At 40.6% G+C, this 15,750-nt stretch overlaps 1 protein-coding gene across 1 annotated transcript; it reads left to right on the top strand.

Annotated features, from left to right (window-relative positions):
- Positions 1 to 792: 792 nt before the first annotated feature.
- ccnt2b (cyclin T2b) lies at positions 793 to 13,559 on the top strand. Its single transcript, XM_030086262.1, has 9 exons — positions 793 to 1,020; positions 1,406 to 1,487; positions 1,570 to 1,698; positions 5,554 to 5,614; positions 5,907 to 5,969; positions 6,066 to 6,111; positions 9,853 to 10,016; positions 10,095 to 10,165; positions 11,635 to 13,559. The coding sequence occupies exons 1-9, from the start codon at positions 863 to 865 to the stop codon at positions 12,568 to 12,570; spliced, it is 1,710 nt and encodes a 569-aa protein (XP_029942122.1). The 5' UTR covers positions 793 to 862; the 3' UTR covers positions 12,571 to 13,559.
- Positions 13,560 to 15,750: the final 2,191 nt, after the last annotated feature.

Here is a 15,750-nt window from a genome sequence, read left to right as displayed (position 1 = left end):
TCATGTTCACGTGAAACATCCTCACAGACACTCTAATTAGGAGTGTTTCTCCTCGTGCACGCGCGTGGAGAACACTGTCCAGCTGGGGTGAGGGCGCACGTGGTAGATTAACTCTATATGATTCATTTATAAATTTTCCTTAAAAGCTATATTAATAATCTCGAAACACAGAAGAAGCAACATTTTAATTTATTTTTTTATTTTAATTTTATACAAATTTATTTATTTATTTATTTATTTATTTATTTATTTATTTATTAGGATTTAATCTGATAAAAACATGTTTGATTGTTTATTAATCTCTGCTGCCCTCTAATGGACAAAACGTGGTAGTGCAGCTCCGCTGTAATGCAGTGTTTTTAATACATAGTGATAAATTACAAGTTTTTAGTTGTTCCTGCATCTTAAAATGACAACAATTCCGTTTTAACGAAATAATTACATTCACTATAATTTTATTAAATCTTTTTGTTTCCATAATATGCAAAAAAAAAACTAAATAAAATGCACCTTATTGTGAATGTAATGTGAACCCCCTCTGGTGGTGATATGTATGAATTGCGACTGTAATGTATACATAAAAAAATATAAATAAAAACAATTATACTATAACACAGGAAAATTATATTGAGTTTTTTAGAAGTAGAAAATAAGGGATTTAGATGATTTTTAAATTAAAAGAAAAAAGTTAAGTATTATTAAAAAAAAAAAAGGCAGAGCGTAGCGCTGTGCACCTCCGGCCGCTAGAGGCGCTCTCCCGGGACGGCCCCACCGGTTCCTCCGCCTCCGCTCCGGGCCTCCGCCTCCCTCTCCGCCGCTCCAGCAGCTCCCTCCGCCGTCGGGCTTGGCCGTCGGGAGCGTGATGGCGGCGCACCGGGGACCCTCCACCAAGTGGCTCTTCACCCGGGAGCACCTGGACAACACGCCGTCCCGCCGCTGCGGCATCGAGGCGGACCGGGAGCTCTCGTACCGGCAGCAGGCCGCCAACCTCATCCAGGACATCGGCCAGAGGCTCAACGTGTATCCGCTGACGGGCTCCGCCGGCTAACGCTAGCGTCAGGCGAGAGGGGGCAGCTAGCTCTAAAACCGGGTTTATTTAACATTTAATCCCCTGGAATTTATCTTAAACTGTCTTACTGACCTATTTAAAGTATTTTGTGAGAATTTAATTGTTTAATTCGTGTTAATTTTCGCTGTTTTTCCCGCCGCGGCCTACATGCTAACGCTAGCCATTGTTTGTCTCATTCTATTGTTAGCTTCAGCCGGCGTCGGAACTGCACTCAGCCCCCTTCTGTTTTAGCTTTCATCTATCGCTTATATTCCAGGAACTACTCCGGGAATTCATTTTAACCCCTTTCGGTGCGTTTTCAACCTGCATTTAAAGCCCTTAACGCCTCCGCCGCAGCTCCCAGCTCATCATCAACACCGCCATTGTTTACATGCACCGGTTCTACATGATCCACTCCTTCACCAAGTTCCACAGGAATGTGAGTATTTCCCCCTCAATTTGGAGTTATTTTCCCTCCACAGATCGCGGGTGGATTATATGTATTTATGCGTGTTTTGCAGATCATTTCCCAGACCACGTTGTTCCTGGCAGCCAAGGTGGAGGAGCAGCCCCGGAAGCTGGAGCATGTCATCAAGATCGCCCATGCCTGCATCAGCCCGCAGGAGCCGGCCATGGACGCCAAGAGCAACGTGAGTGGCGGGGGGAAGGGAGGGGGGGGGGGGGGGGGGTTGTTTTTCTCCCGATCTCTCTGTGGGATCCACAGGATCTCATCAAGATCTTATCTCAGCGAAACTCATCAGGAGGCTGATTGATTCAGTGTCTTCCATTCATTCAGATCAGGAGGTGTTCAACATGTGGCTCTAGTCCCTCTGTAGCGGCTCCAAAACATGAAATGTGAATAAATATTTAGGTTAAACTCTTGTTATTTATTGTTGTTTTAACTCTGGTACTGCTGTAGCATTTTGAGATTTGATTGAAATGTAAAGTGCATTATAAATATAAATAAAATTTATTATTATTATTATAAGTTACTTTATTATAGTAATTTGAAGGATTTGCTTGGTTCAAAAGGTGGGAGGTAGGAAAATAGTTAAAATCGCAAGAAATAGAAGAACAAACTAGAAATGTCTGGATTTCTAAAAGAAAAAGAAATAAAAATTGTTACAAAATTGATGAAAAAGAAGGAAAAAAAAGGGCTATAAATAAAACTTTTCAAAACTGTCATCCAAAAAAAGCTTTAAAAAAGGAGCAAAACTGTTTTGAAAGCAAAGAATATTTAACATACTTTGATTTATTCTTTTTTATTCTTCAATTTACACTTTGTTTTATAGTACGTTTTTATCATATTTTAATAAATTACTCGGTTTTATACTGATGACATGGCAAAAAATGGCTACATTTCAAATTTGATGGCAAAATCTTAAAAAGAGAAACAAAAACTGTTAAAATCAGGTCAGAAAACGGTTCTGGAATGTAGTGAAAGCTTCATGAATACATCCAAAGACATAGTTTTTATATGTGAATCTAAAACATATATCAAACTCAATAACTTCACATTTTTTGTTTTATTTTGCACATATTTGTTATATTAGCCTTTTATCGGAGTCTTTTTTCCACATCTGGGCTCTTTCTGGTCCAGTTTCCTTTAGGGTTGGGCGGCAATAAGGTAAACCGGCGGTGTCTTTCAAAAGCAACGGGATCAGTTTCAGTACCGTCGTTGACAAAAAATTGCAATGCACTTTTATAGAAGATAAGGATTAAATATAAAATATAATTTATTCAGTGGCTAAAAATCTTTATTTTTTTTGTCCAACAGCACTTATATGTGGTTGAATTTTCAGTCTTACTTCCACAGTAGTTTAATTGTGGAGACTTTTGATGAAGTTTATGTTGAATTGTTTTGACTGTTGTATTTCCACCTTTTTAGAAGCTGTTTTTTTTTTTTTTTTGTTGTTATTCAAAGTTGTTCAGGTTGGCAATAATGACCGCAGAAATATCCCGAATCACTGTAATAAGACCAAAAAAGTACAAAAATGGATCCATAACTGTCTAAAAAGGTATACATTTCTGCAAAAGACATAAAATTCAACTATAAGCACACTAAAAACACCATCAAATGACTATTTCTGCTCTATAAAGTCAATAATAACCACAGAAGTGTCCAAAATTACTGCAATAAGGCACAAAAGGTAAAAAATAGAAACACAGCAGCCTAAAAGACAAAAAACGAGGCCAAAAAGACACAAATCTGACACAAAATGACACAAACTCTTCCAATAAGTCAAGAATAACCTCATAATTAACATTTTAGACCCCAAAGTGTTTGTAATAAATCAAAAAATATAACAGTAAAAAGACCGAAAAGTCAACTTTAACTTTGGAAACTTTTGATGAAGTTTATGTTGAATTGTTTGACTGTTGTATTTCCACCTTTTTTAGAAGCTGCTCTTTTTTTCGTTGTTCAAAGTTGTCCAGGTTGTGATTTTAATTGAATTGACGTGTGCGCGGCGCATTCTGCGCTAAAACTGTTCTGGACGGTTCTGCTCACTGTTTGTATTTGCACTTTTTAAGCTGTTGCTAATAAAGGTTGTTAATATTTTGCACATTATGTTGTTATTGTTTCATTATTAGCTGTTGGTTTTCAGTTTCTGAGTCGACAGTTTGGCGATTCTGTGTGAGCCAGTCTTATTTTTTTGCGTCCTGGTTTTACTGTGTGTAGATTTTGCTAAAAGGAGCTTGATTGATCCTAATTTTCTGCAGCAACAGGGGAATAATCATACTTTTGGGATTCTTTACTCATTTTTTCTCGTGATTTTTAATCCTTTCTGATTCGTTTTCCTTATTTTTCTGGTCATTTTGAATCTTTTAACACTTTTTATTCTACATTTCAGCCTCTTCTTGACTCGCTTTCAGTCGTTTCCATTGCAATAATAGTAATAATTTTAAAGACGTGACGTCTTGACTCTTACAGATGAGTAATCTGGTGTCATCACGGCTCTATTTGTTCCATTTTCTCATCATTTTGTTAATTTAGTGCATATTTCTGGCAATTTTCTGTTTTTTTTTTTCTCATTTGTGCTTTATGGCTCCAAAATAACTAGAATTTTTGCTTATTTTTGCACGGATTTGTTATTTTTTCATTTGTTTGGAGCTGTTTTCCACATCTGGGCTCCTTCTGATTCAGGTTCCTTCTCATTGTTGGATATTTTTCATCCTACAGTCTTGTTTTTTGTTTGTTTGTTTTTTGCATCCTGGTTTTACTGCGCATATTTTGCTAAAAGGAGCTTCATGTATCCTAATACTCTGCAGTAAAAGCTGGTTTTTGGAGGGAAATAATCATATTTTTAGGTCTTTTTTGCTTGTTTTTCTTGTGATTTAGGACCTTTCTGCTTATTTTCCTTATTCCTGTGTTAATTCCGAGTCTCTTCAAGCATTTCACCCTCTTCTCTGCTCGGTTTCGGTCGTTTTCCATCACAGTAGAAAAGATCAGAATCTGCACCCGGGGCTGGTTTCTATGCGTTGATCTTTGATGTGGTTTAGTTTTTAACAACAGCATCTTGATTCTTATCTCTGTTGCATTTTATCGTCTTTTTTTGTTAATGTAGTGCATATTTCTGGTGATTTTCTGATCTTTTTTAGTCATTTTCAGTCTCTAGTACATCTCCATTAAAGTTTCTTTATTATAGTTACGATGCAAAAGGATTTGCCCGTCTTTGTTCAAAGGGTATTTAAAAACAATGAAGTTGAATGAATTTTGGAAAAGTAGCTAAACCTTAAACTGGAGGAAAAAAAACCCAGAAATGTGTCGATTTCCAAAAGTAAAAAAAAAAAAAAAACATGGTTAGAAAATAAGCATGAAAAACTGATGAAATGAAGGGAAATGGCTCAAATAAAGCTACATTTCAAACTTGTCAACAAAAAAAACTTTTAAAATGTGCAAAACTGTGAAAATCAGCCAAGAAAATGGGTTAAATTCTGCACTGCAGTGAAAACTGTGGATCTCTATGCCATCTTAATTTTGCATCCCGGTTTCATTGTGTATACATTTTTGAGATTTTTACAGTAAAAACTGATTTTCGGAGGGGAATAATATTTTTGTGGATTTTTGCTTATTTTTCTTGTGATTTTGAACCTTTCTGATCGTTTTTTTCTTATTTTTGTGTTAATTTTGGGCCTTTCAACACTCCTCCTTTACACATCTTTACCCTCTTCTTGACTCAGTTTCATTTTTTTATTACAAATAATCGTGAAAATGTTATCTTGACTTTTATAGATAAGTAATCCAGTGTCCTTTTGAGGCTCTATGTGTTAAATTTTCTCATTTTTGTGTTTTTTTTTATTGCATATTTTTGGCGATTTTCTGATCTTTTTTGTCATTTTGAGTCTGTAGAATGTCTATTTCTTCTTTTTTTATTATTCCCTACTTTTTTCTTGTAGTTTTTGTCACATTTTAAGGTGTTACATGGTTTTGTTTTCATTTCCTGCGGTTTTTTGTTTTAACTCTTGTTCATTTATTAATTTTCGCGCGCCGCTGTTTCTTGCAGGCATTCCAGCTGCATGCTCAGGAGCTCGTAGCCCTGGAAACCATCGTGCTGCAAACACTCGGTGAGACCGACACACACCGACACACATTACAGGTTACACACACTGCGAAAAAGCAACATCTGAGCAAGTTTTTTTGAAGTTATGAGAGAAAAAATGTGTAGTTTTACACGATTTTAAGATAAATTCAGCGACAAAATTATATTTGTTCTCTTACATCAAGTCTTTCTAGCTTGATGAAATCTAAAACTTTAGTGAATTTATGTTAAATCCAGTAAAATGAGACGTTTTCACTCAAAACAAGTTGAAAAAGATTTGAGTTCTGTTCCCTGACTGTCTCTGTCTCTCCCTCCAGGCTTTGAAATAACAGTCGATCATCCGCATACAGACGTTGTGAGATGTTCCCAGCTTGTTCGAGGTACGCCCCCCCCCCCCCAATCTTACACTTTCCTTCATTATTATTATTTTTTTTTTAAAAAGTCCTCCTGAAATGTGTCTTCTCCTCCCCCCACAGCGAGCAAGGATCTGGCACAGACTTCCTATTTCATGGCTACCAACAGGTCATTACCCTGTTCCCCACTATTGCACTGTGATGGCACACTATAGCTTCCTGTCCTGTTTCAGCAGGGGGGGGTTCTCCCCCCCTCCCCCTCCCTGTGTCCAACGCCCTGATCGCACCCGGTCCCCCCCCCTCCCTTCCTCCACAGGAGGATTGTCTCCCCCCTCCTTCCCTGCCTCGCTCCTCCACAGGAGGATTGTCTCCCTCCCCCTCCTCACAGGAGGATTCCCCCCCCCTTCCCTCTCTCACTCCTCATCAGGAGGATTGTCCCCCCCTCCTCCCCCCCCCTCCCTTCCTCCTCAGGAGGATTGTCTCCCCCCCTCCTTCCCTCTCTCGCTCCTCCTCAGGAGGATTGTCTCCCCCCTCCTTCCCTCTCTCCCCCCTCCCTCTTCAGGAGGATTGTCTCCCTCCCCCTCCTCCACAGGAGGATTTCCCCCCCCCTTCCCTCTCTCGCTCCTCATCAGGAGGATTGTCCCCCCCTCCTCCCCCCCTCCTCCCCCCCCCCCCCCCTCCCTTCCTCCTCAGGAGGATTGTCTCCCCCCCTCATTCCCTCCCTCCTCCTCCACAGGAGGATTGTCTCCCCCCCTCCCCCCTCCTCAGGATTGTCTCCCCCCTCCCTCGCTCCTCCACAGGAGGATTGTCTCCCCCCCTCCCTCCTCCTCAGGATTGTCTCCCCCCTCCCTCGCTCCTCCACTGGAGGATTGTATCCCCCCCTCCCTCCTCCTCAGGATTGTCTCCCCCCTCCCTCGCTCCTCCACAGGAGGATTGTCTCCCCCCCTCCCTCCTCCTCAGGATTGTCTCCCCCCTCCCTCGCTCCTCCACTGGAGGATTGTCTCCCCCCCTCCCTCCTCCTCAGGATTGTCTCCCCCCTCCCTCGCTCCTCCACTGGAGGATTGTATCCCTCCCTCCTCCACAGGATTGTATCCCCCCTCATTCCCTCCCTCGCTCCTCCACAGAAGGATTGTCTCCCCCCCTCCTCCTCCTCAGGATTGTCTCCCCCCTCCCTTCCTCCACAGGAGGATTGTCTCCCCCCTCCTTCCCTGCCTCGCTCCTCCACAGGAGGATTGTCTCCCTCCCCCTCCTCCACAGGAGGATTCCCCCCCCCCTTCCCTCTCTCGCTCCTCATCAGGAGGATTGTCCCCCCCTCCTCCCCCCCCTCCCTTCCTCCTCAGGAGGATTGTCTCCCCCCTCCTTCCCTCTCTCCCCCCTCCCTCCACAGGAGGATTGTCTCCCCCCTCCTTCCCTCCCTCCCCCCTCCTCCACCGGGTTGCTGTTGTGCGGTGTAATGTACAGAGGGCTCAGTGTTTGGACACACAGGGGGGGTCGAACGCGGGGTGTAGTGGTGCTGCCGTGACCTCTCACAGCCGTTTGGTGCCGAGTGCACACCTCTGAAAAAAACAAAACAAAAAAACAACAACAACAAAAAAGAAAATGACAGAAAAAACTCAAACGGTAGCCTGAATATAGATTGCCACTAAAGAGTCTTAAACTTTTACAATTTATGGGTAAGTACAGTTCACATTTTTTATCAATTTTCTGATTTTTTTCTTTTTTTTTTTTGTAATTTTATGATCACAAACAGGCATAAAATGCCAAACTGTACTGCAAACTGACCTACACTGTACAAAATCCAAATCTGAGCAAGTTTTTTTAAACTCAGTGAGTTTTAAAAACAGGCTCAGATTTAGATTTTTTTTTCCTTACAGTGTAGAAGCTGGATTATGGCACAAATCAGCGGTTTTATGTCAAATTTATGTGAATTTTGCATGTAAATCAGTTCATTGGACGTCTGTTTATGTAGATTTACTCATGATTTTTTTTGACAGGTGAACGGATAAAGGATGAAATCAGCTTTCTTGCTCTTGTAATTCGACACTAGTATCGATAATCCCTCGCTACACTGCAAGAAATCAAAATCTGAAGGGTTTTTTTTTAACTTGTTTGAGTGAAAATGTCTCATTTTACGTGCTTTAAGATAAATTCACTTAAAAATTATATTTCATCAAGATGGAAAGACTTGATTTAAGAGACGTTCTCTGGAATTAAGACAGTTTTCACTTCTGTTGGTGGATTTTTTTGTACTTATTTCAGAGAACCTCTCTTAAATCAAGTCTTTCTATTTTCCTGAAATATAAATTTTAAGTGAATTTATCTTAAAGCACGTAAAATGAGACATTTTCACTCAAAACAAGTTAAAAAACTTGTTCAGATTTGGATTTTTTGCAGTGTACAGGCAGAATAATCTCAATAACTCCAGAGAATCAGTATAAAAACTCACCAGATTGAAATTTGACACCTGGAATTAAAAATTTTTGCAGGGGAAAAATGGACTTCAGACTTAAACTGAGATGCGTTCGGTAATTCAGATCAATCTGATTGTTAAAGGAATACTCCACCCAAAAAACGATTTGGCCTCATTTTCTACTCACCCTCATGCTGAGAAACACTCTGGAGCACTTTTTTGACGTTTCAAATGCAGTTGGAGATGTTTGGGGATTTTCGTGGTCAACAAACAGGGACCGACAGAGCCCGACAGAAAAAATGGTCCATAAAATCCACAAAACGTTCCCATTTTCCTTCATACTGCTCGTCCGCTGTAATCCAAGTGTCCTGAGCGCGTAACGTCCATAATTAATTCTTAATGAGGTCATTTAGTACATTTTAAGAGCCCAAACAGGGCGCTCTCATACAGCTCCATTGCATGTCTGCACGCGCACCCTGAACTACGGAAGCCGCGGCAGACCAAGCAACACGCTTGTGCCCTTTCAGCAGGACACCGAATTCAAAGCTTTAAAACAGTAGCCAGTCACTTTTGTGATTGTCCACAGCTCGGTCACTCACAGCAGAATATAAACAGCGGAACTTCTTCTTCTACGCTTGCAATTTAGAAAAGTAGTCGCTGAAAGGGCACAAGCGTGTTGCTGAGGATCGAAGCGTGAGGATCGATGATGTGGGTTTGCAGTGTAGTTTGGGTTTCGGGTTGAACGGGTGATTATTTTTACCCCCCGGAGCCTCGGAGACTAATCGTTTTTTTTTTGTGTTGGCGAAGCGACCGCAGCGTTTCTCAGTCTCTGGATTCAGAACCAATTCGGATTGATCCAAACTAAACTGCACGCACTGCAAAAAAAATGCAAAATCTGAGCAAGTTTTTTTAAACTTGTTCTAAGTGAAAATGTGTTTTTTTTTTTTTACTTGATTTAAGAAAATTCACTTAAAACTTATATTTCATCAAGATAGAAAGATTTAATTTAAGAGAAGTTCTCTTATTTTAAGAAAGAATTAAGATAGTTTTACTTTGAAATGAGTAAATATTTACTAATAAGTGAAAACGGTCTTGATTTCAGAGAACTTTTCTTAAATCAAGTCTTTTTTCTTGATGGAATGTAATTTTTAAGTGAATTGATCTTAAAGTCAGACGAGACGTTTTCACTCAAAAACAAGTTTGAACAACTTGAGAAGATTTAAAATGTTTTGCAGTGTGTGATTCAATCAAGCGTGAAAAAAACAGAATATTTGATTACTCATGTTGAGATTGAGAAATGCTGTTTTTTTGTCTTAAATGGAATAATCTGGATTTAGTCTAGAATGTGTTCTTACAATCAAACAAGTTTGAAAATTTGCTCAGATTTTTTATTTTTTTTGCAATCGGTTTTCTTGATAAATTCCACGTGCCCTTTTCTCCCGACTGACCTCGGCACCTCCCCCGCTCCCCCGTCCCCTTCCTGTGTCCCTCCGCCCACAGCTTGCACCTCACCACCTTCTGCCTGCAGTACCGGCCCACGGTGGTGGCCTGCGTCTGCATCCACCTGGCCTGCAAGTGGTCCAACTGGGAGATCCCCGTCTCCACCGACGGCAAGCACTGGTGGGAGTACGTGGACCGCAGCGTCACGCTGCAGCTGCTGGACGGTAACGCTCCTCCGCCATTTTTAATCCCGTCCTCCAGAGATTCCGATTCTGAAATCGAGCGTTTTTGTTTATTTCCAGAGCTCACGCACGAGTTCCTTCAGATCCTGGAGAAGACGCCCAGCAAGCTGAAGAGGATCCGGAACTGGAGGGTAGGTTCTAGGAAAGGGCAGAAGGTTCTTGTTTGGTCCTTGATCTAATGCTTCCTGTCTCCGTGGCAACGCGCCAAAAAAAAAAAAGTAGCTAGCAGTGTGTAACAGTCCGCGTTACAAGGTCCGCTGAGGAAAATGTCGTGACGCGCTGGAGCTACGTTTAAAGATATACGGCCAAAGCTACTGGTTCATGAAGCTTCATGAACCACTGTCTTGATTTTCTGAAGCCACTAGATGGTGCTGTCTGTTCAAGAAATTTTTGAGAGCTCACCTCGCTGTCAAGAGTGCCATCTCGTGGCTTCAGAAAAGACAGTGGTTCATGAAGCTTCATGAAGCTTCATGAACCACTGTCTTGATTTTCTCAAGCCAGTAGATGGTGCTGTCTGTTCAAGAAATGTTTGAGAGCTCACCTCGTTGTCAAGAGTGCCATCTCGTGGCTTCAGAGAATTGACAGTGGTTCATGAAGCTTCATGAACCACTGTCAATCAGGGGTGGGCAAACTTTTTGACTCGCGGGCCACAGTGAGTTCTAAAATTTGCCAGAGGTGCCGGGCCAGGATTGTTGGAGCGTTTGGGCTGGATATACTAAAGCACGGCATTAAAAAAAAATTTTGAATACAGCAATTGATGTGAATAATTTCTGTCATGCCTTTTAAAGAACTTTTAATTAGAAATATATATTTTTTTTTAAATTCTGGTTCATTATTTTTTGAAGAGATGTGAGGACTAACAGTTGGTGATGACTATCATCAGTTTGAAGCGTCAGTCCTTTTTGAGAAGACACTTTCAAATATACAAAATAGCCCTTATCAGTTCATAACTTTGTCTCAAGGAATATGCAAGATACGGTGTTTCTACATTATTATGCACAATACTGGAAGGAGAAAATGTAAATAGATTGAATTAGCATAAGCACTGTGATTTCTAAAACCTGGAGATTATGTCTGTTTTAATACGTTTCAATCAAAGGTACAAAAGTTAAAGAAATCAACATTTATTGGGGAAAAAAAATAAATGGAGTCACTGTCAACATTCAAAACATTTTCAAGCTCATTAACAGCAAACTGATCACGTCAAGCACACAGACATAGGTTGGATTAAATATCCTACCTGGAGCAGAAACTAGAAATTGACATTCAGACCGATTTGCGGCGTGTTAATGAAGCTGCTGTACCGCTGCACACGTTGCTTTTAATTAAAAGACGCACCTCCAAACTTTCCATATGGATTTTTTCCATAACACAGCAGAAAAACTCAGTCCTCCAGCCTCTATCTTAGAACCATGAGCACCATCTAGTGGCTTCAGAAAATAAAGCCAGTGGTTCATGAAGCTTCATGCTGGACGGGGCTCTCCAGGAACCCGGTTGAGCAACCCCCGGATTAGCAGCTCTTGTCATTGGCTAATCGTACTGTCCGTCAAGGCGTTGGCGAATGCGGCACTGTCCTGATGCGTCTCTTCGTCTCCCGCAGGCGATCCAAGCAGCGAAGAAGCCAAAGACGGACGGCTCGGCGGCGGACGGCGCCTTCCAGGGGACGTCCCTAGAGAGCCTCTCTGGCGTCGCTGGCTCCTTCTTCCCCTCCACGTCGTCGTCGGACTCGTCCGACGTCCCCGCCCTCAACGCCATCGCCGCCTCCTACGCCTCGTACCAGCCGCTGGGCGACCAGCAGTTCCCCCAGGTGGCGGCGGCGGCGGCAGCGCCGCCACCGCACTCGGACTTCACGCTGGTCAAACATAAACATAAAACTTCCGGCGGCGGCGAGCGGCCGCAGAAAGTCTTGACTCTGGAGAAATACCGCGAGAAGCACGCGGCCGAGCTCGCGCTGCAGAACGGCGGCGTGAAGGACGAGGCGAGCGCGGACACGTACCACCACCACCACCACCACAGGAAGCGCTCGCTGCCGCCGGCGCTGCCGGCAGGCGACGGCCGGCGGGACAAGCCGAGCTCCAAGAAGCCCCGTCCGGCGCCCGAGAACGGCTCGGCCGCCGGCGAGGAGCTCAAGATGCGGATCAAGGTTTCGTCGGAGAGCAAGCACAAGGAGCACCGCCACTCCAAACACGGCGGCGGCAGGACGGCGGCGGCGGCGGCAACGGCGTCCGCCGGCCATCACCACAAGAGGCCGCACTCGGACGCCAACCACCACCACCACCACAACAACCACCATCATCACCACCACAACAACAACAACAACCACCACAACCACCACCACCACTCGTCCAAGAGCCGCGGCTCCAAAGGGGGCGTCGGCTCCGCCCACTACGACGGCGTGAGCAGCGGCCAGCGGGCGGCCGAACACCACGACTTGACCAACGGCGCGCCGCCGCCCGCCAACGGGCAACACACCGACTACAAAGACACTTTCGACATGCTGGACTCGTTACTAAGTGCCCAAGGAATGAACTTGTAGCCCCGCCCACCTCCTCCTCCTCAACAAGCCCCGCCCCCTGCAGTATTACACTGTAAAAAAAAATCAAATATGAGCAAGTTTTTTAAACTTGCGTTGAGTGGAAACGTCTCATTTTAACTTGTTCTAATGGTGGATTTTTTTTTTTTTACTTATTGCAACGTAAAAGCATCTTAATTACGGAAAAAAATCCACCAATAGAACAAGTTGTTTTCAAAATTGTCTTGATTTCAGAAAATCTCCCTCAAGTTATCTTTTATTTTGCTGAAATCTAATTTTTAAATACGTTTTTTTCAAATCAAGTAAAATGAGACATTTTCCCTCAAAACAAGTTTTAAAACCTTACTCAGATTTTGATTTTTTTTTTGACAGTGTGCCATGTCCAATAGATTTTAAAAGATGGAAAAAAAGAGTTTTATTTGTCTTAAGTTATCTGATCCACACACTGATCCAAACTGTCCAGATGTAAATGTTCCGTTAGCTGCTAGCCGTTAGCCGCTAGCCTGCTAGCTTGCGACGGGAAAAGATTTTTAAAAAAAAAAGTCGTCCTTTTAATGATTTTAAACGTGCATGTTCGCAAGTCACGAAAGGGAAGAGAAGAAAAAAACGTAGCGACAGTTTACAGGATTTTTTTTTTTCTTATTTTTAAAAAGTTTTTCGTTCCACTGAAAAATCTCAGGTCTTGAACTCTGTTTTATAAAAACAAATCTTCCTCCTCCGTCGTCACGGCGACGCTGATGTAAACAACTCCTCCCTCTTGCGCCGAGACGGACGAAACGCCGGCGAACATCGTCTGTTTTTTGGTTTTTTTTGTTTATATTTTTTTCCGAAAAATTCAACAACAAAAAAATTCTCGATGATTTAAATGTGCTGACTCGTTTATCCGCGTTTTTAAAGATAAATTTAAAAAAAAAAAAAAGTGAAAATTCGCCGAACGGTGATTGTAATTCGCCGGAGTTTCCAGAAGAAAAAAAACAAAAAACACTTGAGTGTAAATATAGTTGAGAAGTGAGGCTGTTTGATTCAGTGTATCATGATGAAACATATCCTCCATCTTCTGTACCGGGAGCCCAAATAAAAGTGTTAAAAGTCCACTTTATTTATGTATTTTGTTTACACAGGTGAAGTGTGTGTGTGTGTGTAATGGAAGAAGTGTGTGTTGTGTTTATGATACTGGTGGTCGCTTGATTGACCGCATCTGGGTTGAAGTCATGAAGTGTCATCGAAAACTAAAAAAAAAGAAAAAAATCATTTGCATTCATCTTTTATTTTGGTGAGTTGTAAGAATTTTGTTTTCCTTCCTGTGAACAGTTGGAATTTTACGTTTTTGTAGTGATTTTTTTTTTTTTTTGTCTCTGGTCATTTTTCTTATTTTTTTGGAAAATTTTCTCATTTTTGTGGTTGTCAGTTTCCTGTTTTTTGTGGAAATATTTATGGTCGTTTTTTTCACATTTTTCTGAATTTTTCACATTTTGGTGATTTTTTTCGTGGCTGTAGTTCTTGTCTGTCATTTTACACATTTTTGGGGGTTTTGTTTTTGTGATAATGCTCATTTTTGTGGTGGTTTTTTTCTCATTTTTGTGGTTGTAGTTCTTGTCTTCATGGTCATTTTTTTTGCACTTTTGTCATTTTATTTATGTTTCCATAGTCATTTTTCAAGGTTTAGTGGTCATTTTTCTTGATTTTGTGGGAAATCATCTCATCTTTGTGGACATATTTAAGTTTTTGTGGTCATTTTTCACATGTATTGTGGTTTTTCAAATTTTTGTGGTCACTTTTCCTCATTTGTTGTGTTTCAGTCAGTTTTTTGGTTTTGATTTTTGGCTAATTTTTCCTCTTGTGGCGATTTTTCTCATCTTTGTGCTTGTATTTTTGTCTTTATGGTCATTTTTCACTCTTGTAATTTTTTCCTGGTTTTCATGTTGTAGTTCTTGTTTTTCTGGTTATTTTTCCCTTTTTTGTGATTTTTCTCATCTTTGGTTAGTTTGTTGTTGTTTTTTGAGGTAATTATTTCCTGTTTTTGTGGCAAAGATTCACATCTTTCTGGCTGTATTTTTGTCTTTATAGTAGTTTCTCATGGTCAAATTTCTTGTTTGTGGTCATTTTTAGTTATTCACATGTTTTTGGTTGGATTTCGTTTTTTGTCATTTTTCTCTGATAATTTTTCCTGCTTTTATTGTCATTTTTTCTACTTCTGTGGTTGTAATTCTTGTCTTTGGTAATTTTTCACATTTTTGGGTTTTTTTTTATGTTAATGCTGTTTTTGTGGTGATTTTTCTCATTTTTGCAGTTGGATTTTTGTCTCGATCAATTTATCAAATTTTTGTGGTCATGTTTTTACTGGTTTTCTGGTCATTTTTGACATCTTTCTGATTGTTTTCTTTTTATTTTTATTTACAGTAATTTTTGCATGGCCAGGTTTCATGTTTTGTGGGCATTTTTCAAATTTTTGCAGTCATTTTTTTACATTTTTGTGGTGGTAATTTCTGATCATTTTTCCTGTTTTTGTTGCGATTTTTCATATATTTGTGCTTGTATTTTTGTCTATGGTCATTGTTCACAAGTTTTTCCTCATTTTGTTGGTTGGAATTCTGGTCTTTGTACTTATTACCATTTTCTGGTTGCATTTTTTGTCATCGTGGTCATCGTTGAAATTTTTGACGTCATTTTTCTTGTTTTTTGGGAAATTTTTCACTTATTTGTGGTTGTTTCTTCATTCTTTGTGGACATTTTTAAACTTCCTTAATTTTGTACATTTTTGTGGTTGCAATTTTCATCTATTTTTTCCAGTTTTTGTAGTTTTTCTCATTTTGTGACCTTTTTTATTTTTGTGGTCATTTTTCACATCTTTCTGGTGTTTTTTCTTAAGGGTCATTCTTATGGTGGTAGTTTTTGTTTTTCCATATTTTGTAACAATTTTGCATATTTTCGTAGTAATTTTTGTCATATTTATGTTCATAGATTTGTCTTTATGGTCAAATCTTGGTGATTTTGCGGTCATTTTTCTTGTTTTGTGGTAATATTTTTGACTTTATGGTAATTTTTCCAATTTTCCTGATTATTTTTCTTGTTTTTGTGGAAATGTTTCTTATTTTTTGTGGTAATTTTGCTCATCTTTACGGTCATAGATTTGTCTTTATGCTCACTTTTATGAAATTTTGCAGTGGTTTTCCACATATTTGG

Source organism: Salarias fasciatus (genome assembly GCF_902148845.1).
Source record: "Salarias fasciatus chromosome 23 unlocalized genomic scaffold, fSalaFa1.1 super_scaffold_20, whole genome shotgun sequence".
Classification (NCBI taxonomy): Eukaryota; Metazoa; Chordata; class Actinopteri; order Blenniiformes; family Blenniidae; genus Salarias; species Salarias fasciatus.
This window is presented reverse-complemented; position numbering and strand designations above follow the sequence as displayed.